The sequence below is a fragment of the Symphalangus syndactylus genome, chromosome 3 (assembly GCF_028878055.3).
Source record: "Symphalangus syndactylus isolate Jambi chromosome 3, NHGRI_mSymSyn1-v2.1_pri, whole genome shotgun sequence".
Classification (NCBI taxonomy): Eukaryota; Metazoa; Chordata; class Mammalia; order Primates; family Hylobatidae; genus Symphalangus; species Symphalangus syndactylus.
Window position 1 is genome coordinate 59,567,683 of NC_072425.2, and position 22,950 is coordinate 59,590,632.

Consider the following 22,950-nt stretch of genomic DNA (forward strand, 5'->3'; position numbering starts at 1 on the left):
ACGGGCCAAAGAACAAGATGAGTCTTATGAGCCATACTTATTATTGGGGCCAAAAGCCAAAATGGAGGAAGAGGGGAGGGAAAAAAATCAACAATCCTCTTACTGTTTGATTATAGGGCTTTGCAAGGGAGCTAATTAGCACCTCTGCAAAGTCCCTGGAAAACACAAATACCAGCTTTTCTCACAGTCCCTGGGCTCTTAGGGGCTGGGCAAGAATTAAAGGCATCAAGAAATAACGCAGTGACCAGTCTCTGGGGCTCTGGGCAGTCCCCATGTGATGCTAATATGGACAGGGTAGGGGGAGAAGTGGTGAAAGTGAGAGAGCGGATCCCATTTAAATTTCCCTAAAACTCGAAGTGAAATAGACTGATCTCGTATGCATTTTTATATTGCTGGGGAAACTCAGAGAGACCTTCAGTATATCCCAGGGGTAGAGAGAAACAGCTTTTAATACATATTTTGTTATCGGCTCCCTTGCACCCCGCTGCATTGATATTTGAGGTAAGAGTGCAATTTGCATGTGGAAAATCAGGGGACCACCACCCAAGCTAGTCCCCAGAGTCCTCCATTGTAAGCATAGGTTAGGTCTAAGATCCGGAAAGGCAGACACCTGACTTAATTCCTTCCTTCCTCCCTACTGTTCTTTTGTCCTGTGAATATACGAAGCTTACTGCCATCTGATGACCTCTTCATAACTACCTGGTACTTGCCTATTTCTCTCTGTCTTACTATTCAATAATGGCTATAAATATTAGTAGCATTTTTGCAATTTGATCAGGGATTGACATCCCAGCTATTGCTTCTTCAGAAAACTGTGTAAGATATGTATGTCCCTGTAGTTTCCCATTTTAAAATAATTCTTCTCTGGAAGCTAGGGACAGATATTTGACTTTATATAAGCTGTGTACTGCACAAAAAATACCACCGGCTGGGTTTGGTGGCTCAAGCCTGTAATCCCAGCACTTTGGGAGACCGAGGTGGGCGGATCACGAGGTCAGGAGATCGAGACCATCCTGGCTAACATGGTGAAACCCTGTCTCTACTAAAAACACACACAGGCCTCTTCCTCTCGGTCCCATATTGAACTCGATTTGGAAGAGGCGAGTCCAGTCTCAAAATGGAGGTAAAAACGCCGCCCGGTCGCCCCCAGCCCGACTCTGGCCGTCGCCGTCGCCGCCGGGGGGAGGAGGGCCATGATCCAAAGGAACCAGAGCAGCTGAGAAAACTGTTTATTGATGGTCTGAGCTTTGAAACTACAGATGATAATTTAAGAGAACATTTTGAGAAATGGGACACACTCACAGCTTGTGTGGTAATGAGAGACCCCCAAACAAAACGTTCCAGGGGCTTTGGTTTTGTAACTTATCCTTGTGTTGAAGAGGTGGATGCAGCGATGTGTGCTCGACCACACAAGGTTGATGGGCGTGTAGTGGAACCAAGGAGAGCTGTTTCTAGAGAGGATTCTGTAAAGCCTGGTGCCCATCTAACAGTGAAGAAAATTTTTGTTGGTGGTATTAAAGAAGATACAGAAGAATATAATTTGAGAGATTACTTTGAAAAGTATGGCAAGATTGAAACCATAGAAGTTATGGAAGACAGGCAGAGTGGAAAAAAGAGAGGATTTGCTTTTGTAAGTTTTGATGATCATGATACAGTTGATAAAATTGTTGTTCAGAAATACCACACTATTAATGGGCATAATTGTGAAGTGAAAAAGGCCCTTTCTAAACAAGAGATGCAGTCTGCTGGATCACAGAGAGGTCGTGGAGGTGGATCTGGCAATTTTATGGGTCGTGGAGGAAACTTTGGAGGTGGTGGAGGTAATTTTGGCCATGGTGGAAACTGTGGTGGAAGAGGAGGCTGTGGTGGTGGAGGTGGTGGCAGCAGAGGGAGTTATGGAGGAGGTGATGGTGGATATAATGGATTTGGAGGTGATGGTGGCAACAATGGCGGTGGTCCTGGTTATAGTAGTAGAGGGGGCTATGGTGGTGGACCACCAGGATATGGAAACCAAGGTGGTGGATATGGTGGAGGTGGTGGAGGATATGATGGTTACAATGAAGGAGGAAATTTTGGTGGTGGTAACTATGGTGGTGGTGGGAACTATAATGATTTTGGAAATTACAGTGGACAACAGCAATCAAATTATGGACCGATGAAAGGGGGCAGTTTTGGTGGAAGAAGCTCAGGCAGTCCCTATGGTGGTGGTTATGGATCTGGTGGTGGAAGTGGTGGATATGGTAGCAGAAGGTTCTAAAAACAGCAGAAAAGGGCTACAGTTCTTAGCAGAAGAGAGAGCGAGGAGTTGTCAGGAAAGCTGCAGGTTACTTTGAGACAGTCGTCCCAAATGCATTAGAGGAACTGTAAAAATCTGCCACAGAAGGAACGATGATCCATAGTCAGAAAAGTTACTGCAGCTTAAACAGGAAACCCTTCTTGTTCAGGACTGTCATAGCCACAGTTTGCAAAAAGTGCAGCTATTGATTAATGCAATGTAGTGTCAATTAGATGTACATTCCTGAGGTCTTTTATCTGTTGTAGCTTTGTCTTTTTCTTTTTCTTTTCATTACATCAGGTATATTGCCCTGTAAATTGTGGTAGTGGTACCAGGAATAAAAAATTAAGGAATTTTTAACTTTTCAATATTTGTATAGTTCAGTTTTTCTACATTTTAGTACAGAAACTTTAACAAAATGCAGTTTTGAAGGTGTTTCCTTGTGAGTTAACAAGTAAAGAAGATCATTGTTAATTACTATTTTGCATGAATTTTGCTAAAGTTAACTGTAAAGAAACACCTGCTGACTTGCAGTTTAAGGGGAAATCTATTCTCCGCATTTCCAAACCGTGATATGAATGGGTGCTGACATGTGGAGAGAATAGATAATTTGTGTGTTTGCAATGTGTGTTTTAGATAAATAGGATTAGGTATTTAAATTAGCATTTGTGAATTTAATAGCATTAAGATTACCTTCAAATGAAAAAAATCTCAAAATTTCAAAAAAATAAAAATAAATAAAAACACACACACAAAAAATTACCCTGGCGTGGTGGGGGGCGCCTGTAGTCCCAGCTACTCTAGAGGCTGAGGCAGGAGAATGGCGTGAACCCGGGAGGCAGAGCTTGCAGGGAGCAGAGATTGCGCCACTGCACTCCAGCCTGGGCGACAGAGCGAGACTTCGTCTCAAAAAAAAAAAAAAAAAGAATACCACCAAACTCATCCTGTCATATAACATGAAAAAATATACAAAGTGGCTTTCATATTCATAGAAATAGCATGCAACAAGGAAAATATACAAAGTAAAGTGAAGTAATAAGTAAGTCTAGTCTATTAATAAAACTATAATTAGCCAGAGCCCACTGTCCAAATCACAACATTAGGAGAAGTGATGTGATAAAAGAGCCAGTAAAATGCAGTTGTTGAGTAATTTGGGTCTAAGGTCAACTGTAATGAAAATACCAGAACTTAACCACTGAGGTCATTAATTACATCTAAGTGACTGCATTAGAGCATTTTGCCTTTTTCTTCTATCCAACTTCTCTCTTGTTTAGGCTATCAAGGCCTACGCAGCCATCAGATTTGTGCAGGCAAAGATTTGTGCAGACTGCACAGATGACTCCAAAGAGCATTTAATTGGAATGTGTTAATAAAGTTCCCTGGAGTTTTATCACATTTTTGCAGAATGTTTTATGTCTTAATTTACAGACTTTATTTTTAAAGTGACTTCATCATTAATGCCACCTATAAAATATGAAGCTGTGATATTGGCTTTATGAAATTAATGTTTTCCATAATATCAACAAATTTCAATAGAGTGTCCAGGCAATCTGCTTCTAAGTGAATGGTTTCTTTTGTAACTGGCATGGAAATCAGTTGGGGAACTGTTCTCCTTAAAAAAAAGAAAGAGGACAAACCTTATAAGAAAGGCTGATTCTCTATGGATGATACAGATTTTATTTCCTGTGCTCTTATTGTAAGAACATGGAGACGGGTTGGCCCTGGAGTCATAACTCTGCCACTTATGATCTATGAATCTGAGCAAGTCCTAGAACTCTCTCACTCTTATTTTATCTATGAAATGTGAATAAAAAAGATCTGTCCTACCAATTGTCAGAAAAAAATCATGTGAAATAATCCAGGTGAGGGTCCCATAGATAGACTATGACATGTAAAGTATCATTGCAAAGAGGATTTGGTACAGCAAAACAGAATCAATGAATGCAGGCAACAACCTTCTGGCAGAAGCTCCACTAAAAACTCAGGGGATGGGAGTACAAGTCTGAGCTCAGTGATGCATATTCTGCACTTAGGTGATCTTTAGTTTAATGAAGACAACTCTCAGGAAAGCCATGCCTTATGGACTTAAATGCCTTCATCTAGAGGATTTAGCAACAAACAAGCTAACAGTTCCCATTTTCCACATTTCCATTTGACTTCCATGGACAAAGCATCAACAAGACTTTGGGGAAATATTTCCCATTGTTAATAATTTTCTGTACCTTTGGCATGTCCCATGATTGATTTTTCTCTACCTTTATCAATCCATGACAGATGACTTTGGGAAAATGAAGGTTCAAAAGAGATTCCTATTGTGGGGGGAAAAGCACCAGTAATTTTTATTTCCCTATAAAGGCCAAGGCCAAGTCAGCTTCTTTCGATTCCACTAGTTTGATGTCTTCCAGGGAGCATGTCATGATTCCAAGGAAGAAAATCAAGAACTCTGTGCAAGGACACAGTTTTCACATCAGACTCCTTGCTGCTAGCCTATTGCTCTGTCCAAGATGGAACTGGCCCAAAAATTCATGAAAGGGAATAAACAGCCTGTTCTAAGTACCCCTCTGAAGCTATTCAAAAAATCAAACAAAATCAGAGCTAATGTTTCTAAGCTATTATCACAGCTACACTAACTTTAAAAAGGGAGGTTTCAAGTTGGAAAAGAAGGAAAATAAACAGAGGGGGGAAATATTGAATAAAATGGGTCCTGGGAAGCAAAAGAATCAATCTCTACTTACATGTGCTGCAGGTTGCTGTTTTTCAGAAATGCTTTATGAGCCACAAATTTTAATCCAGAATCCACAATTGTCCTGTGAAAACGCATAATTTCACGCATATTAGAACAAACCAGTGAATGCCTGCCTGACCAGAGTAGACAACAGGAAAAATCTCTGAGATAATGTGTGCTGGTCCTGCGTACTCACAGATTTCTCAGTCCCACGTAAGCTTCAACATCATCATCGTTGATGATTTCTAACCTTTTCTGATTTGCGATGAAACTGTAACAAAGCAGAGAGTGAATCTCAGTGACTCAGAATGTAGGCAGCAGCACCATGAAGAACTCCCATCCACCTCACCCAGGTGTCCAAGGCGCTCCCTCCACACCCATCCAAGCCTCGCCATTTTTTTAAATATGGCAGGAAAGCAAAATTGAGCATGACTGAGCAGAAACCATGACTGACCAGTTTCATGGTCAATAACCCATTCACTGGGTTTCATTTCTCCTCGTGTTTTATCATTCTTTCACCCAACAATTTCACTTTTCTTTCCCTTTCAGAGTATCACCAGTGTACATAGGTGAAAACACCATGAAAATGCATCTACTCCTCTCAAAGGTGTTTCCACTCTTACGGTGAGAGCCACAGAGATTCTGCTGTCATCACTGCACAAGAAAAGTCGCATATTTCCTCACATTTCAAGAGAGACAGCCACTCCTTCCTTTACCTCCTAAAATACTAAAGTGCATTTTCCCTACCCCTTCCTCTTTTCTCTCTATTTTCCTGGCCCAGCATCTCCTTCTTCTGCTTTCGTCAGTAAAAATATCAATCTTTCCTTTGATGAACCACATTTCACAAACCCCATATGGCCTTAGCGCACTCTCCACGGGAACCCTCCTCCCTCCCCCTTCCCCAAAGCCCTCCAATATAGGGGTGAATAGAGAGAAAACTCCATCCCTTTGGCCACATTGGTGAGCTTAGAGATGTGCACATGATCTCAATTACACCAAGAGGAGTCTTCCCCGAGATTAAATAAATGAATGCTGGGAAAGAGAGAGTCTCTGTCTTTCTCTGAGATCATAGCTGAAGGATGGCACAGGCCTGGGGCTTCCATGGGGAAATTTTCTGCTACAAGGAAATAGACTGTCCAAGAATGAAGTCAGTCCACAGAAAGAAGCAGAGCTAAAGAGGCAGAACTCTAAAAATACCACTTGAGCCTTTAGATACAACTGTCTCTGAGGCTAGATGTCACTAACCTAAGTTGATCTTAATTTCTATAATTTGCAATCAGTAAAGTCCCTAGTGATACAAACAAATAGCTATTAAAACCATCATCATGGAATTTCCTATACTCTACCCTGTACTACAGTTATTTAAGTACCTGTCTATTCAGTTTTCTTAGATCACAATGTCTTTGAGATAGTTAGATCTGTTTTATAATTCTTAATATGCATCACAGCACCTGGCTCAGTACCCAGTACAAGGTAGGTACTCTAAGGATGGATGGATGGATGGATGGATGGATGGATGGATGGACCGATGGATGGACGGATGGAGAAACAGATGAACTGCACTCGGAGTTACAAAGGCATTACAAGAAATTATGCCAGGATGAAATCTCCCCTTTCTTTTTGAAAAAATTAAAGATATAAAACATATTCCAATTAAGACACTGAAAACAAATATGTAGCCCTGCTGTTGACAATGTGAGTTAAAATGAAAAAAATATTAAATGATGGGGAGGAACATACAGCATCTATAGGTCCCCCACTGTGTGAAAGAAAATGATGACAAGCTGTATGGTAAGGGTTTGGGCACCTCTTTTTAGAAAATAAATTTTAAAAATAAAAATCAGTAGATTCTCTGAGAAGACAAAATTATACCAAAGAGAAATACTTTTAAAACCATCCACACAAACATTGTCCCCTGTTACATAAAAAACCAGCCTCCAAGATAGAACGGCGACTTCTTCTGAAAAAATTCTTAGTTGTCCCTGATGCCCAGGGCCTGGCACACTTAATAAATGTGCAGGAAGCTTTGGTTCCCTTCTCTCCTCCCACCACACATAGAAGAAGGAAACATTTTAAGACTTGAAAGGAATGCTCAATTTTTAACATCAAATGTTTCAGAGTTATCATACTTTAGATACATTTTTGCAAGATTTTTCACCAACATTTTCAATAGAGACCACAGTGACCTCACTCTTCTAAATGATCTGACAATAAGAACTGCATTCCAAAGAGCCCTGAATGTTAATGCTTTTTCTCATGCAACTGACAGCAAAAAGGATAATGTGGGCGAGTTTTCCTCTGGAGTCACAATCCAGACTTCCAGGCAAGCCTGTCCCCTCCTACCAGCTGCGTAAGCGTGAGGCCTGTCACTGTCCTGAAGTCATTAAGAGTTCTTCCTCACTCTTTTCCTGGATTATCCTTGCATCCTCCATGCTCACAACAAGGGCCTGGAACTCAGTGGGGACTTTATTATGATCTGCACAAGGCACTCATCTTTAACTTTTTGTTACTTATGCCCTTTCTTTTCATTTTTCTTCACACATTTAATTTATAAACTCCCCGGTTTTATTCGACAGAATACAACAAACCAGAAAATAAAAATGGAAGGCATAGAGGAGAGAAAGACAGAGGTAGAGATGTCAATGGATTGCACAAATCTATGTGGGCAAAAATAAATAAATAAATAACTTAATTTAAAAATAAAAATAAATAAAAAATAAAGAGATATCAACGGAGCCCGGAATTCAGTTTAGAAATGCATACACTAGTTAGGAAAAAAAAAAAAAAAAAAAAAACACACATAAGCTTAATTCTATGCTTTCTAGTCACCAGTGCCCAAGAAAGAAGGAGATGAGGATAAATTTGGTCAATGGTAAATTCACAGTATTCATGAGATGGAAATGAGCCAATTAAGCAAAGTACCACTATTCTGAAATCTAAGACCAGACAGGAAATTTTGCTGAAAACCATCAAAAGCACCATCAAAAGAAGTGATGAAAAATGGTCACTAGAGAATACTCTTCTACTGTGGGGGCAAGAATGCCCTGGATAAATAAATACATTTTTCTTCTTGTCAAGATGGAAAGACCAACAGAAGAGCTGGATTAAAAGTTCAGCAAGGGCCAGGCGCGGCGGCTCACGCCTGTAATCCCAGCACTTTGGGAGGCTGAGTCGGGCGGATCACGAGGTTAGGAGATCGAGACCATCCTGGCTAACATGGTGAAACCCCGTCTCTACTAGAAATACAAAAAATTAGCCAGGTGTGGTGGCGGGTACCTGTAGTCCCAGCTACTCAGGAGGCTGAAGCAGGAGAATGGGGTGAACCTGGGAAGTGGAGCTTTCCAGGAGCCGAGATCACGCCACTGCACTCCAGCCTGGGCAACAGTGTGAGACTCCGTCTCAAAAAAAAAAAAAAATTTCAGCAAGGGCTCCTCTAGTAGTAGATCCTAAGAATTCCCCCTCATAAGCTACTACGTGTAGTCATGTCCACAATATAGATGCTAGCTACAAACTGCTCAGGAAATCTACCCTCTAAGAAACTCTCATTAGCTACCACTAAGCGAAGAATCAAATCATAGGGTTAGAAAAGAAGCCAGTAAGGTGAATAACAGGGAATTCACAGAGGGAAAACTTCAGTGGCCAAGAAACATGAAAAGTTGCTTATCTCCTAAGAAATGTGAAATGTAAATTAAAATAACAATGACATACTATTCCTCTCCCACTAGGTTGACAAAATGTTTAAAGTCTAACAATGTAAAACATTTCTATGGATGTGATGAAATTTCTCTGAAATTGTTGGAGGAAGTGTAAATTTTTATAACTACTTTGAAAAGCATTTGGCCTGTATCTTGGAAAATTATAAATCAGAACCCTTCATGGCCCAGCAATTCCATTCCAGGTATTCACCCAAGAGAAGTTCTCACATATGGACTCAAGAATAGTCATTGTAATATGATCAGTAGAATATTACAACATTCATTGTCACAGAGTCAAAAGCTGGAACAACCCAAGTGTCCATCCATAAAGAAATAGAAATTGTTTAAAATAAGGTGTGTGATATATATATATATATATATGTTAGATTATACATATATATGTATAATCTACATATTTGAACAGAAAGACACTGCTATGCTAAGTGAGAAAGAAGATAAGCAAAATTGTATACTGATATGTACATGTAATATAAAACAATCTGTGTGAACTTTTAAAAATACACAAAAAAAATACCACATAGTGTTCACAGTCAAGTAGATATGCAAAGTATAGAAAGATGATTCCAAGGAAGGTGGCCTTGGGAAAGGAGAATGGGTCTGGGTTTACACACACACACACACACACACACACACAGAAACTATTTATACCATTTATGTTATTAAACTGCTAAACTATTTTATTAAAAGAAAAAATAGTTTAAAAATATTGAACTATCATTTCTGAATGTAATTATATAAAGTTATGTCATTATACTTTTCTGAATTTTTAAAATTTATGAAGAAAAAAGAAAAGAAAGAGACAGCAAGCAAGAAAGGATGGGAGGGAGGGAGCGAAAGAAAGAGAGACAGAGACGGCAACAACCATACAAAGGAAATAACTGCAGGAAAGCCAGACCCCAGGGTTTCTCAGTGACTCAGTGGACAAACACACCTGAGCTCAAGTTCTTGGTTCCCTAGACCACCCAAACAGCAAACAGCTAACAGCTTTCTTTCCCTGCCCCACAGCCTCCGGATGGAAACAGAAGACCAAGGTGCGTGCTGCGCTGCCCCCTCCTGGTGACTTCCACCTGCCTCCAGGAGGATCTCCACAGCCCTGGCCTCTCCTGCTCTCTGCCTCAGGGCAACTGATCCCAAAGGCATAGGGTTAGGAAGGAGAGAGGAAGTGCCAGGTCAGGTCCACTGATAGGCGAGCAGCAGGCTCTTTCCCAGAAAACCACTCCCCACTGCCCCTGTTAAAGTGCAGTGACACTGTGGGCTCTTCACCGAGTCAAGCTCTGCTTAATAAAACACATCTCCAAAAAGGGTGCGATTCCCTCAAGGGAGCAGTGGGAAGGCCCAGAATTGTGGCACACACCCCAACCAGGAGATTTCTCTCCATGACAACCTCAAACTCCTCTAACCTAGGCCCACTGCTCTAGAAAGCTTAGGCCCAGGGGCTTCCAGGCACAGCCCCTCCGCCCCCAGAGCCCATGTCCCCGAACTTGCCTCACAGGAATCTCACATGAGGTCCACGAAGCTTTCATCTTCTCAGAAAATTGAGCTTCCCTCCACCCCCCAGCCTGCAGACGTTGCTTGCATGCTCTCTTAGGCAAGTCAGCGGCCCTTAAATAGTGACCAAGAGGCATGCTGAATTCGGATTTTTTGTTTAATTTGGTACTCCTCAGGAATTTCTCTCACCTCCTCAGTCCCCCAGGGTCCCTAGCCCTCATCCTTTATTAATAATCTGCCAGGAATCATTGGTGGCCTTCAACCATCCCGTTCTGCCCAGAATGTGCCTTCCTCCCTTTCCAAGTCCATATACAGGACTCTTGCTAGGACCTCATATTATGAGGCCTGTTTTTGCTCTTGTTTTTTGCACATTTACTACATCCCAAGGCCATTAACTACTGCCCTAAAGATTGGATCTTATACGTTAGGGTCTTCTCAATGTACTCATCTAAATCTATCCCAGGACCCTCCAAGACTACTTGAGTGATTTGTAGACACAACACCAAAAATGCTTTTTCCAATCAGAACATTTTTATTCCACCAGTTGGCATGCAGTTTTAGCATTTATTGCACTCGTAAGTTTGCAATTAAGAATTAGAGCAAGGGGAGGTACTCTTTGTACCCTCAATTTTATTCTTCTGTGAATCTACCTGACTCCATAACTGAATTGCTGGCTCCTCATCTCATCTCACTGATCTCTGTTTCCTAGCACAGAGCTGATGCTCAAGGAATGTATGTTGACTTAGGGCGCCCAAACAGGTACACTGATCCTCCACCTGGAGTTTGTCACCATCATAGGACACAGCTTCACTTCTCATGCAGAAAACAAGCAAACAAAGGAAAGACAATAACAGAAGGGAGTTCAAAGCTGATTTGGAACCCCAAATTTGTCCAATCTATAAGCTCATTTAGATTACAACACCACAACATATTCAAATCAACTACTTATTTATTTGGTTTGAGCCACTAGCCACAGTGGCTCACACATGTAATCCTAACACTTTGGGAGGCCAAGGCAGGAGGATCGCTTGAGTCCAGGAGTTCGAGACCAGCTTGGGCAACATAGTAATACCCTGTCTACACAAAATTTAATAATTGGCTGGGCATGGTGGCAGGTGCCTGTGGTCCCAGCTGCTTGGGAGACTGAGGTGGGAGGATCACTTGAGCCCAGGAAGTTAAGGCTACAGTGAGCCATGATAGCTCCACTGCACTCCAGCCTGGGTGACAGAGCAAGATCTTATCTAAAATAATAATAATAATTGCCCTCAGCAGATAAGCATTCATTTGCCACAGAACCCCAACATGTGAGGAATGTAAGACTAGAAATGGCCTCCAAGACTCTTCAAATCCAGCTATTCTTGATCTTGAAGGAGATGATGCTCTAAGGAGAGACAGTGGACACTGCCACAGGATATGATGAGCCAAAAAGAAAAGGTTTTAAGAAGAGGTACATGCACTTGCCCTGTGAGGACACAGTGGAAGGAACTACAAAATATTATTGGAAATATATATTTATTTATATATATTTAAATAATTGGGCAGGTCAGTGAAGGCTTAAAGGGAGAAAGGGCATTGAGCTCAAGCTTTGAAGAGTGATCCAAAAGTGGACAGATAAAGAATTAGAGCATAAAGTACATGCTATTTGTCATCTTGTTTTGTGTGTCACCAAATCTTCTCCAGTCTCAATTTGACATTCAGGACCTTTACTAAGACATTTTTCTGAGGGTGAAGAATTTCCTCTTCTTTGGCTTAACAAAAAGCTTATAGCTGGCTTTTTGGAAAATAAGAGAAAAGAGGTAATTTTAGAGAAAATTCACAGAAATACTTTTGAGTTACAGGTTCCTGGAAAGGGTCCTCATTACATTTTAAAAGATTTCACATTTGGTTTAACAACCTATCAAATAATTCCTCTGGGTAATCTTTTCAAGCAACAAGGAGTAGTATCTAATGCATCTTGTCTTTACATATATTAGCTTAATAGTGGTATTACTCAAAAGAAAAATTCCCCTTTAGCCTAGACTTTATTACCTGAACTGTACTTTGGCAACACATCAAAATGAAATGGAAGCAGCTGTGAATATTTCAAATGGTGACTCTTCAAAGTGGAATCATTTCCTGCTACCCCATCCTCCCTCCTTATAGATAGATCAATAAATAGATAAATACATAGACAGAATTTGTTTTTGCTTTTGTTTTTGTTTTTTTTTTTGAGACGGAGTCTCACTCTGTCACCCAGGCTGGAGTGCAGTGGTGCGATCTCGGCTCACTGCAAGCTCCACCTCCTGGGTTCACGCCATTCTCCTGCCTCAGCCTCCCCAGTAGCTGGGACTACAGGTGCCTGCCACCGCACCCGGCTAATTTTTTGTATTTTTAGTAGAGACGGGGTTTCACCGTGTTAGCCAGGATGGTCTCCATCTCCTGACCTCGTGATCCACCTGCCTTGGCCTCCCAAAGTGCTGGGATTACAGGCGTGAGCCACCGTACCCAGCCGATAGATAGATTTTTATCAAATCTAATCTATCAATCAATCTATCATCTCCAGATGATATCTATCAGTCAATCTATCATCTCTAGATGGACAGATGATTGATTGATAGATTAGATTTGATAAAAGTAGATGGAACTCAAATTCCCAGGCTTACCGCCACGGCATTTCAACTATGATAGGATTCTCTTTGCTCTAAGGTTTCTTCCATAGGGAGTAGAATAATCCTTTTCTTAAAAAAAAAATTCCCTTGGTCCCTGGGTTCACAGCTAGGCAGTTTCAGTTTCTCAGCAAAAATGCTGAGAAAGAGTTTTGAAAGTCAATCCCTGAGCAGGTGCAGGGGATACGAAAGATTGGACTCTCAGTCTGTGGCTCTATTCTTGAGGGGGTATGCACCCCAACTGTGAGGACGTGAATAAAAAGAATGCTAAATGAGCAAACCCAAAATCTAAATTTGAAGAGCTTACTACTACATGCTGTTGAGCAGTGGCATTTTCAGCTTTCAGTTTCTTTTTGGCCATGAGCTTTGAAGTAGCACCAGTAACTCCCTCTTTATGGAGTGCTAACTGGTGTTAGCCAGAAGGCTACCCAGGGACTGTCTCCTAACAAAATAAAGGAGAGTTCTATGATTGTTCCGATTTTTCAGAAGATGAAACTGGGGCCTCGCCATGCCAGGTCACTTCCCCTAAGTCACATAGCTGCCAAAACAGGATTTGAACCCAGATGTATCTGCCTCTGAAGTCTGAGCCCGTAGCCACTGTACCACGCTCTAGGACTGGGGACTTGTAAATCCAGCACCTTCATGATAAATAATTTCTAGGGTTTTTGCATAATGGACCTTTACAAATAATCACGCCCAAACACAACAGTCAATGGAAAAGAACAGGGATACTTTTTAGGATGATGTCCTGTATTATATCTACATAGAGCAACAATAGGAGATAAATAAGAAATCTTCAGATTCTTACACAATGCCATCCTCTGAAAACTGCAGCTTATTAGAACAGCCCAAACACTCTGGGTATTTACAAATTTGAGTGCCTGGGAAATAATTGGTAGTGTAGGATGAGGGCTAAACATACTGCACTAGCTTCACCTCTTACTGGCTATATGACCTGAGACAAGTCCCTACGCCTCAGTTTCCTTGTCTGCAAAATGCAGTAATGACAGTAACTGCCTCCTAGGGTTGTTGGGAAAATTAGAAAACCAGACTGCACATGAGAATTTCAATTAATGCTAATTATTATTTAAAATGAACAGACCAGGTTCAAGGCCTGGCTTGGTTACTAACTAGCTAGTGAGCTTAATGTCACCCGGCCTCTCGTGCAAGAGGAAATTTGAATTGATAATATCTCAGTTCTCTTCAGTACATAAATTATAAGAAAAAATCTTCAAAATATTATAAAGAAAAAAATTACACTCTGTATTTCTCTCTGAGTGTTTATATAGCATTTTTCTTATCTGTTCCCACCAATATGGTGATTTCCAAAAGGGACCACCACAATTTATGATGAGAAAATCATGAGAAAAAAAAAACTTAACATTTTCTTTCTTCATAAAACATATAGGTCTCTATAAGGAAAGGATAACTTTAATTTGACTTATTGCCGTAGCCCTGAATGCAAGTTTAAGATTGGATCTCAGCCTACAAGTAGCATGATGGGTAAATCTTAGCAACTGATGATCGGCCAGAGGTCAGTCAAAAGCATGTGGTCTGGATCTGGCCAACAAGGGTGCTTTACTTTTTAGAAAATTTTAATTAGTCACTAATATTTGAGATTGAAAATTTTCACATTTAAAAAGTTTTGAATTTTCATGTTGTCTTAAGAAAACAGAAGGTCCATGAAACCGAACCAACATCTCCTCCTGGCAACCATGAGCTGTGCTGCCCCTGGGTTGTTTGGAGCACATTTCCAACTGGTTCCATCCTGAGCAACTTCCGATCTTTCACTGGCCCATGGAAAGATTTTATGACACCTGATTTAATGCTTGCTCATAAGAGACTTTAATGCTCCAACTAATCTCCTACATGAATAGGAGATGTGTAGAGCTCCCATGCATAGCAATCTCTAAAATCAACCTCATCAAATAAATGCTACCAGGAGAGTGGCACACAGAAACTGTATGTAAACCCTGGGTGTGGCGGCTCACGCCTGTAATCCCAGCACTTTGGGAGGCCGAGGTGGGCTGATCACCTGAGGTCAGAAGTTCAAGACCAGCCTGACCAACATGGAGAAACCCCGTCTCTATTAAAAATACAAAATTAGCCAGGTGGGTAGCACATGCCTGTAATCCCTGCTATTCAGGAGGCTGAGGCAGGAGAATCCTTGAACCTGGGAGGCGGAGGTTATAGTGAGCCAAAATCACGCCATTGGATTCCAGCCTGGGAGTCAAAGTGAGACTCTGTCTCAAAAAAAAAAAAAAAGAAAAGAAAAGAAACTGTGTGTAAAATGACACAGAAACTACAATTAAAAATTAACACTGTCTTTAAGTTACTTTTATCTGTTCTGGAAACTTTGCAAACTTCTTCTGTTGTTAAAAATGAACTAATACTTGCATAGACATAGCCAAGGTAATTTGATAGTTGGTATAATGGTAAATACAAGTCCCAGGAGAAGCAAGGGATGGGTTTTTTTCTGACAATTTTTTCTTCCAATTTATTTAATTAATATCACTGTATATTTTACATTAGGTCTCAGATCTTTCATAGGTCACAGTAATCCACGACAGCCAATGGGAAGACAATAACTGAACAGGTACCATGGCACCATTTCACCATATTAAACCATGAAGAGTTCCAGGACAAAAATGACACTGAACTACTCTCCAAAAAATAAAAATGGCTTAAAAGTTGACGTTTAAGCCACAGTTTTTATTTGGAGCAGATGTACTCTAACATCGGTCAGAAACACAAGTCAGTTCATTCAGTGACTTGGGGTGCCCTCTGCAGCTAATTCATCCTGGCAGGCTCACAAGAGGACCATCTCTCTCAGGGTTGGAGGCACCACGGGAGCCTAAGGGAGCTTTTCCTATGGCTGAGGAGGCCGTCTGGTCACACCTGCTCCTAACAGCTCCTAGGCCAAAACCTTCTCTGCTGCTCTGTGGGGTGGAACTCTGGGATTTCAATCAAGCATTTGTCTAAGTTCTGAGGCAGTCACAGGGCTGCTTCCCCCAGGAAGCCTGCATCTCTGCTGGTACCTCTGCAGCTCATCTTCATACTCAGATAGGGTAGCTTCCACCCGAACGAGCACACAGACCAGGCTGCTTGGTTTTTATAAAAGGACGTCAGCCCCCACCATCTGCTTGTTTGGTTTTCAAAGAGAACAGATCTGGCCTTAACCAGCAACAGAGACTAAAATTTTCCAGGCTCTGGTCAAAGGGGACAACTTCAAATCATGTGCAGTCCAGTTTCCATCAAAGCCTGGTTCAGCAAAGGGCACGTAGGAATGGGAGTCTAACATCCTGAGTTGTATCAGTGTTATAATTACAGCCCTGGGATAGGAGATTAAATTCTTGGGCTACTTTAGCCTCCTTGCAGAATTGACGTCCTTGTCACTTCCTCCAACTTTCACTGGCTTTCTCAGGAAGAAGAAAATGAAAGCTACTTCTGGATTTTTCATAAAAACTGTGTATTACATCGCTTATTGTTCCTGCAAAAGAAATTCCTTTTGGAATACACTGCCAGACAAATCTGTGTTCCTGTGGAATTAGTAGGCATTCTCCTTCCTAATAATGAGTTTCTCTTTTCACTGCCAGGAAGTTGGGGACAAATGTTGCACTCAGTTACAGCGACTATGCCAACCATTAGGGTTAGTTGGAGTTCTTGTCTTTAATTCTTTCATCCCTCTCATTTTTACCTTATTAATTTTATTGTATAAAATAATTATAATTCAAATAGTTATTCAAATACTGATGAAAAACTGATTGTGACATTTTTAACATTCATTCCATAAAAATTAAATGGTCTTTATGTACAATATGCTGACACTATAGAATTACCCTATACTAGTTGTTTTCAAGAAATGGGTTAGTAAGTAATTTCATCTATGATTTTTTAAAATTTCAGAGTGAATGCTCATTAAAAAGTAAAATCTTGAAACTTCAATCCAACATATAAATTATCTTTTTTTTTTTTTTTTTTTTTTTTCTGAGATGGAGTCTTGCTCTGTCACCCAGGCTGGAGTGCAGTGGCGTGATCTCGGCTCACTGCAAGCTCTGCCTCCCGGGTTCACACCATTCTCCTGCCTCGGCCTCCCGAGTAGCTGGGACCACAGGCACCCGCCACCACCCATCACCACGCCTGGCTAATTTTTTTTTTTGGATTAAATTATCATTTTTTTAAATGTCTTTTCCTCTTTCGCTGTTATTTCAGGCCAATAAATTTCCCATTTATGACTCTTGAAGAAGAATCTCCAATGATTCGCCTGGACTGTAAGAATTCTAAAAAGCATTCAGGTCAGCACAAATCACAGCAGAACACAGTTTTGAAAGCTCTTGGCCTCCAGTCAGGACAAATCATTCCATATGAAGAAAATTTTTGGAACTAATACTTCTTCTCCAGCTTCAGGATAGATCAAGCATGGCAAAGAGAAAAATGAGCATCACGCATCATGTCAAGAAAGGAGAATGATTCCAGTGGTAAAATTTTAGGATCTCCATGAAGGTCTGTTTTGATATTGGCACAATTTTTCAGCCAACAATTTATAGGCTATGGGAGTAAGGAAAGGGAGTGAAGTTCAGGGACACTTCCCATTTTATCTTCAGCGTTTCACTTCTCATGTTAACCTTCAGTCATTTTTATAGAAGGCTAGAGATTACTTTCTTTGGAGTTAAACTGCAAAGATGCTAGTGGAAAGAAATTCCAATAATAGTGGTTGTGTAAGGCCACAATAAGTAAGTTATTTTGCAAAAGGAAAGCATGAATATCTGAAGTCCTAAACAAACATCTTATTTTGAAAAAAAGCTTTTAATTCAAGGGATATATTACTGTTCAGAAAGATGTACATTTTTGAGGTACCTAGAACAGTCAAATTCATAGAGACAGAAAGTAGAATGGTGGTTGCCAGGCACTAGAGGGAGGTAAGGTTATGGGGGGTCATGGTTTAGAGGGTACAGAGTTTCAATTATTCCAGGTGTAAAGAGTTCTGGAGATGGATGGTGGTGATGGTTACACAACACGTGGATGTACTTAGCATCACTCAAATATGAACTTAAAAATGGTTAAAATGGCAAACTTTATGTCACGTGTGTTTCACTACAATTCTTTTCTTTTTTAAGAGGATAAGATGTCTATGTTTTAAAGGCCTTACAACTAAAGAGTGAGAAGGACAGTTAAAAGAAAAAATGGAGAAAAATAAAAGAGAAAATGACTGACAATCCCAGAGTCCAGGTGGACTGTTAATAAACAACCTGATGAATAAAATAGACCAGGACCATCAAAGAAATCAAAGTCACAGAACAAAGACAATGACCTGAATAACAGTCATGAAATCTCACTTGTGATCGCTCAGCACACAAATGGTTAATGTCCCAATCAGCTAAGCACACCAGGTCCTACACAATGAGAGTAATGCACAGACAAGCCAAAGGGCATGCAAAGGAAACCAGCGCCATTTACATCTGTCCTCTTAGCCTCAGGCTGTTCAGTGTCACGCTCAAGGCAAAGTCTTTTGCTTTTCAGTCCTCCCAACCTCACAGAGTAGTTTCCTCTGAATCATATTTGAAGATAGCGCCACACATGCGCACACAAATAAGCTAACAGCAGAGTGCAAACTGTGTGTCAGGCACTGTTATAAGCATTCTACATGCATCAGCTCATTTTAACCTCATGGTAATGCTTTTCTATTTTTCTATTATTGCCCACTTTTCCAGATGGGGAAACTGAGACATGAAAGCTTTAGTTACTAGTCCAAAGTAGTAGTGGCAGACCACACATCCTAGTAGAGCCCTTAACCCATCAATGTTACAACAGGAATCATTCCCCTATACAAACTCCCAAAGAAAATGGAAAATTAATCTGTCAATCCATTATGCATGTCTACTGACATATTCAGTAATTTTTCAATTCAGGAAAAAAGACATCGCGAGGAAAGGAACTTTTCAGGCACAGTTTTTACAATCTCAGGATCCTCCTGGGGTCCCAGTAAAAAATAATAGTATTTAGCCACAATTAGCTGATTCTTGAAACATTACGTTTAGACCCAGAACTTTCAGGGGCAATAATAAAATCCATATGGGGAAGAGAGAAAGGGGGAAGCTGGTAGCTAACGATGTTTAACAATTCTCATTGACTGCTGGGGACAGATCTATGCTTTGCTTGTGATCTGCTTGTGTCTATGATAATATCAAAAAACTTGATGGGGAGGAATCCAGTATACTCTGTCCTTGTTGGGAACATGGAGCCACTGAAGAGAGGAACCATCTGAAGAGCCTGGCCACCCCCCTACACACTCCCAGGGCATATGCCCTGCACTTGCCCTGATCCAGAGCATCATCATCATAGTGCAAAAACACAATGAGGCAGAGGCCAGGTCCACAATGCAGAGGGCGGATCAGCCTGGCCCACGGTACCTTTAGCCCTGAGCGTTAGGCCCAGGTCCTTTGGAGCCCATCACTCTGTTCTCCTTCAGCAAGTGCTTCCACATGAAGCAAGGAGTCCACAGAGCCAACAGGATGCTCCTTCCTGGACCTCACCCTTTCCCAGGATCCCAGAATTCCCTACTCAAAGACCCTGAGTCCACTTCTAGGGCCTGAGCAGGCCTTTTCCTTGGATCCATCTTCCCGAGGGTGCACCAAGCCATGGATATGTACACACCAGGCACAGCGGTGTAAGGGAAAGGGGGAGGTCTAAGGTTGATGTCTATGGTGGTGTTGATAGAGTTTGGGTGTGTAGGCCGAACTGTCCATGCACCTGCATATAAGGTCCCTTGTAGTTCCGAGGAGAGAGAAAGGTAGGGCCATCTGACTGGGGGCTCTGTTTGTGCCCTTGAAACAGACCATATAAAAGGTATAAATGGTAGGAGCTGGCCTAAGTCTTGTCACCCAAGACCCAGGAAAGTACCAGGGGCAAAGACATGTTCAAAACTGATTTGCTGATTGAGTAACCAAATGAATGAATGCATGAGTCAGTCAATCAATCAATCAATCAATATAAGCACATATAAAAGTTAGTTCCTGTCCTCAATTTGAGCTACCCATGGGAAAAGATGACTTTGCCAACAGAGTATCTATTGCCTTCTGAACTGTATGTGTATAGATACAAAATGCAATCAAAGGATGGTAATGACCACGTGGATTCTAGGGTAGACTGGGTAAGTAAGAGGCTCTGTAGTACCCTCAAGACACCAGGAATTTAAGCTCCAGAAGACACTTTTTATTGGTGGGAAAGCAATTCCTCCGCAACAGAGGAAAATCCAGGGGAAAAGAATCACTCCAGGGTTACCTGATCTCCAACAAACAAATAGGTCTAATGAGAAAGATTTGTGCAAATGAGACAAATGAGACAGCCAAAAAGTTAAATCCTAGAGGGTCACCTAGGCTTATCATGAGAGCCAATGACTCAACTCCAAAAATAAGACTTTTCTCATCAGAGTTAAACATTTTATGTTGGTTCCATAATTCCCATGCCAAAACCAGGCACAGTGGCTTACACCTGTAATCCCAGCACTTTGGGAGGCCAAAGGCAGGTGAATCACTTGAGCCCAGGAGTTCAAGACCGGCCTGAGCAACGTGGCGAAACCCCGTCTCCACAAAAAAAAGAAAAAAACCTGCCAAATACATAATTCCCACTCATTTTTAAAAATTTAACTTTCAAATACACATGGAGTCTAAACCACTTTCATTTGTATACACATTATGAATATACTGATTATATAAGCATAAATAAATAAAACATCAATAGATATGATTTATATTATTTATCTTAAGCAAGAATTATCTTTTTGATTATTCAACACAATTTATTAACCTATAGACTTCTCCACTCTATTTTAAAAAGTCTTCTAATCTCATATGTCTATCCATTGGGTTTTTTGATGAGTTTTGCAAGCACCTATCAAAACTTCTCAGATGTCTAATAGTGTTAATTTTTATAAATATAAAGGAAGCCCCATGAACATTCATAGGATCAGCCCAATGCATTTTTACTGCAAAAGTGCAAAAGTATATGTATCAGATGGTACATTAAACTAGACCTGATACATTATCTTTTTGTACTCCTGATGTTTGCAATTCTTTGAGAAAAATCAACAGCCTCTATCATCCATATTCCAAGAAGGATAAATCACATCCGAAATCTCACACCAGAATTGCCTTTTAAGTGAAGCCCCATAAATGCAGTCGCAGGGAAAACTGCAATTGATCCACAAGGATATCCATTATTAGCTATTACCTAACAGAAAAGGCAGAAATCTTTCTCATTAGACCTATTTGTTTGTTGGAGATCAGGTGACCCTGGAGTGATTCTTTTCCCCTGGATTTTCCTCTGTTGCTGAGCTTGTGTGCTCTGCATCTCTCTTCATCTGCAGAACGCCCTCATCCTCCCCTCTCTTTGCTGTCCCTCCTTCCTGTTGGATATGTAATCAGCCTGCCTCATCAAGGCTTTGCCTTTTTTCCTTTCCACAATTAATCGATCTCTTGCTGTGCATGAACTAACACTGTGCACTTTAATTCCATAAAGGTCATTTATATAAACAAACATCTTAATTTGATAGCTTGAGAAAAATTATGTCTAGAGATTTACATATTGATGACCCAGAGACCAACTAATACTCTTATTTAGAGTTCTAGATGATAGATTTATGTGTATATATATATGGGGGTGGGGAGAAGGCGCTCATGAGTGCATATCCGGGTGTATTTGTGTAACACGGAGAACTAGGATATTGTGCTAGATGCTAGGAAAGAGCAGGAAACAAGATCCATATGTCTCTGCCTTCATGCAGTTTATGTCCTAACGGTGTGTACAGACAGGTATGCAGGCACACACTGATGATACTAAGTGACCTACGCTGCGATGTGAAACGCAGGGGGCTAGAAGAGCATTTAGTGGAGGGGACATATACCAGGTGTAGAGGCAGAGGAAGCAACATCACAGCTAAGGCCTAAAAGATAAGCAGGAGTTAGCCAGGGTAGAAGGGAGGGAAAAGGTTCCAGGCAGAGAGGACAACCTGGAAGATAAGTGAGATTATAGCTCAGTAGATAAATTGAAAACTCAGAGTGGCTATATCATGGCATCAAACAAAGGTAGAGGCATGAAATGAGGCTGAGAAATGGCTTTGAATTTGAGGACATGGGGCTTTCAAGACTTGATAAGAAGTTGTCAGCCTTTGCTATATAAGTGTAATGCCATCTTTGTTAAAAACACCACTATCAAGCAGGGGAGCTAGGCAAGCAGTTCCTAAAATTCATGTGGAATAATCATCATGCTAGAATCATCCCGAAAATTCTGAAAGAAGACTGATGAGTAAGACACTAATACTTCAAGTAGAAAAAAAAAAAGAAAAGAAGAAGCTGCGGGAGATAAAATTTAATGCTGGCATGTAAATAGACAGACTGATTAATGGAATAGGCTAGATCCCTAAACAGACCCAAACACAAAGGTAGTCCTCCCATAGAACCAAATTGCTATTTTAAATTAGCGAGGGAAAGATAGCATTACATAACTAATGAGATCCAGAAACCTGATTGGCTATACTGAAAAAAATAATAATAAAACAATTGCTACATCATTCCATATATTTTTAAAATTTAGATAGACAAAAGCTTTAAAAGTAAAAACATGTAATAGTAAAAGTAGTAGAAGAAAATATAAAATTGCTCATTTTATAATCTTAGAAAAGGGAATAATCTTCTTAGCCACATCTACAACATAGAAACAAAAAAGAAAATAAGCTTTACTAGAAAAAAAATTGATTCTGCTTCACAAAATAGGAGGAAGAGGAAGAGAAGAAAAAGAAATATCATAATCCATAACTGACATTAGAAGACAAGCACAACATTAGGCAAAGTACAAATTTTCTTATTTTTTGAAAAGGCCACCAATTCAATTAAAAAAGGGCTAAGTTCACAGAAAAAAAATACCAATGACTTACAAACATACGAAAAGACTTTTAATTTAAATCATAATTACATAATTGCAAGATACAGCAATTGAGGTATTATTTCTCAGGAAACTGGTTGACAAAAGACAAAAGGTTTGATAATAAAAGGTTCAATAACAAATAGTACTGGCTTAATTGTAGGAAAGCAGGCACTCCCAGTT

At 40.5% G+C, this 22,950-nt stretch overlaps 2 protein-coding genes across 9 annotated transcripts in view; one reads left to right on the forward strand and one right to left on the reverse strand.

Annotated features, from left to right (window-relative positions):
- NTRK2 (neurotrophic receptor tyrosine kinase 2) overlaps positions 1-22,950 on the reverse strand; it is a 362,023-nt gene that overhangs the window by 325,198 nt on the left and 13,875 nt on the right. For all 7 annotated transcript variants that reach the window (XM_055272096.2, XM_055272094.2, XM_055272098.2 and 4 more), the window contains exons 2-3: positions 5,197-5,271; positions 5,011-5,082 (exon numbers count right to left, since the gene is read on the reverse strand). In XM_055272096.2, coding sequence (XP_055128071.1) covers positions 5,011-5,082; positions 5,197-5,271 — 147 coding nt within the window. The remainder of the gene's footprint in view (positions 1-5,010; positions 5,083-5,196; positions 5,272-22,950) is intronic.
- Positions 1,077-2,643, forward strand: LOC129479263 (heterogeneous nuclear ribonucleoprotein A3-like). Of its 2 annotated transcripts, XM_055272104.2 has the most exons (2): positions 1,077-1,937; positions 2,067-2,643. In XM_055272104.2, exons 1-2 carry the CDS (start codon positions 1,118-1,120, stop codon positions 2,255-2,257), a joined length of 1,011 nt encoding a protein of 336 aa, XP_055128079.1. In that variant the 5' UTR covers positions 1,077-1,117; the 3' UTR covers positions 2,258-2,643. The 2 variants fall into 2 exon arrangements, with proteins under 2 accessions (XP_055128079.1, XP_055128078.1); XM_055272103.2 differs by having other exon boundaries at positions 1,077-2,643.

Coding starts and splice junctions, on each gene's coding strand:
- LOC129479263 (XM_055272103.2), top strand. CDS start 1,118: ATGGAGGTAAAAACGCCGCCCGGTCGCCCCCAGCCCGACTCTGGCCGT.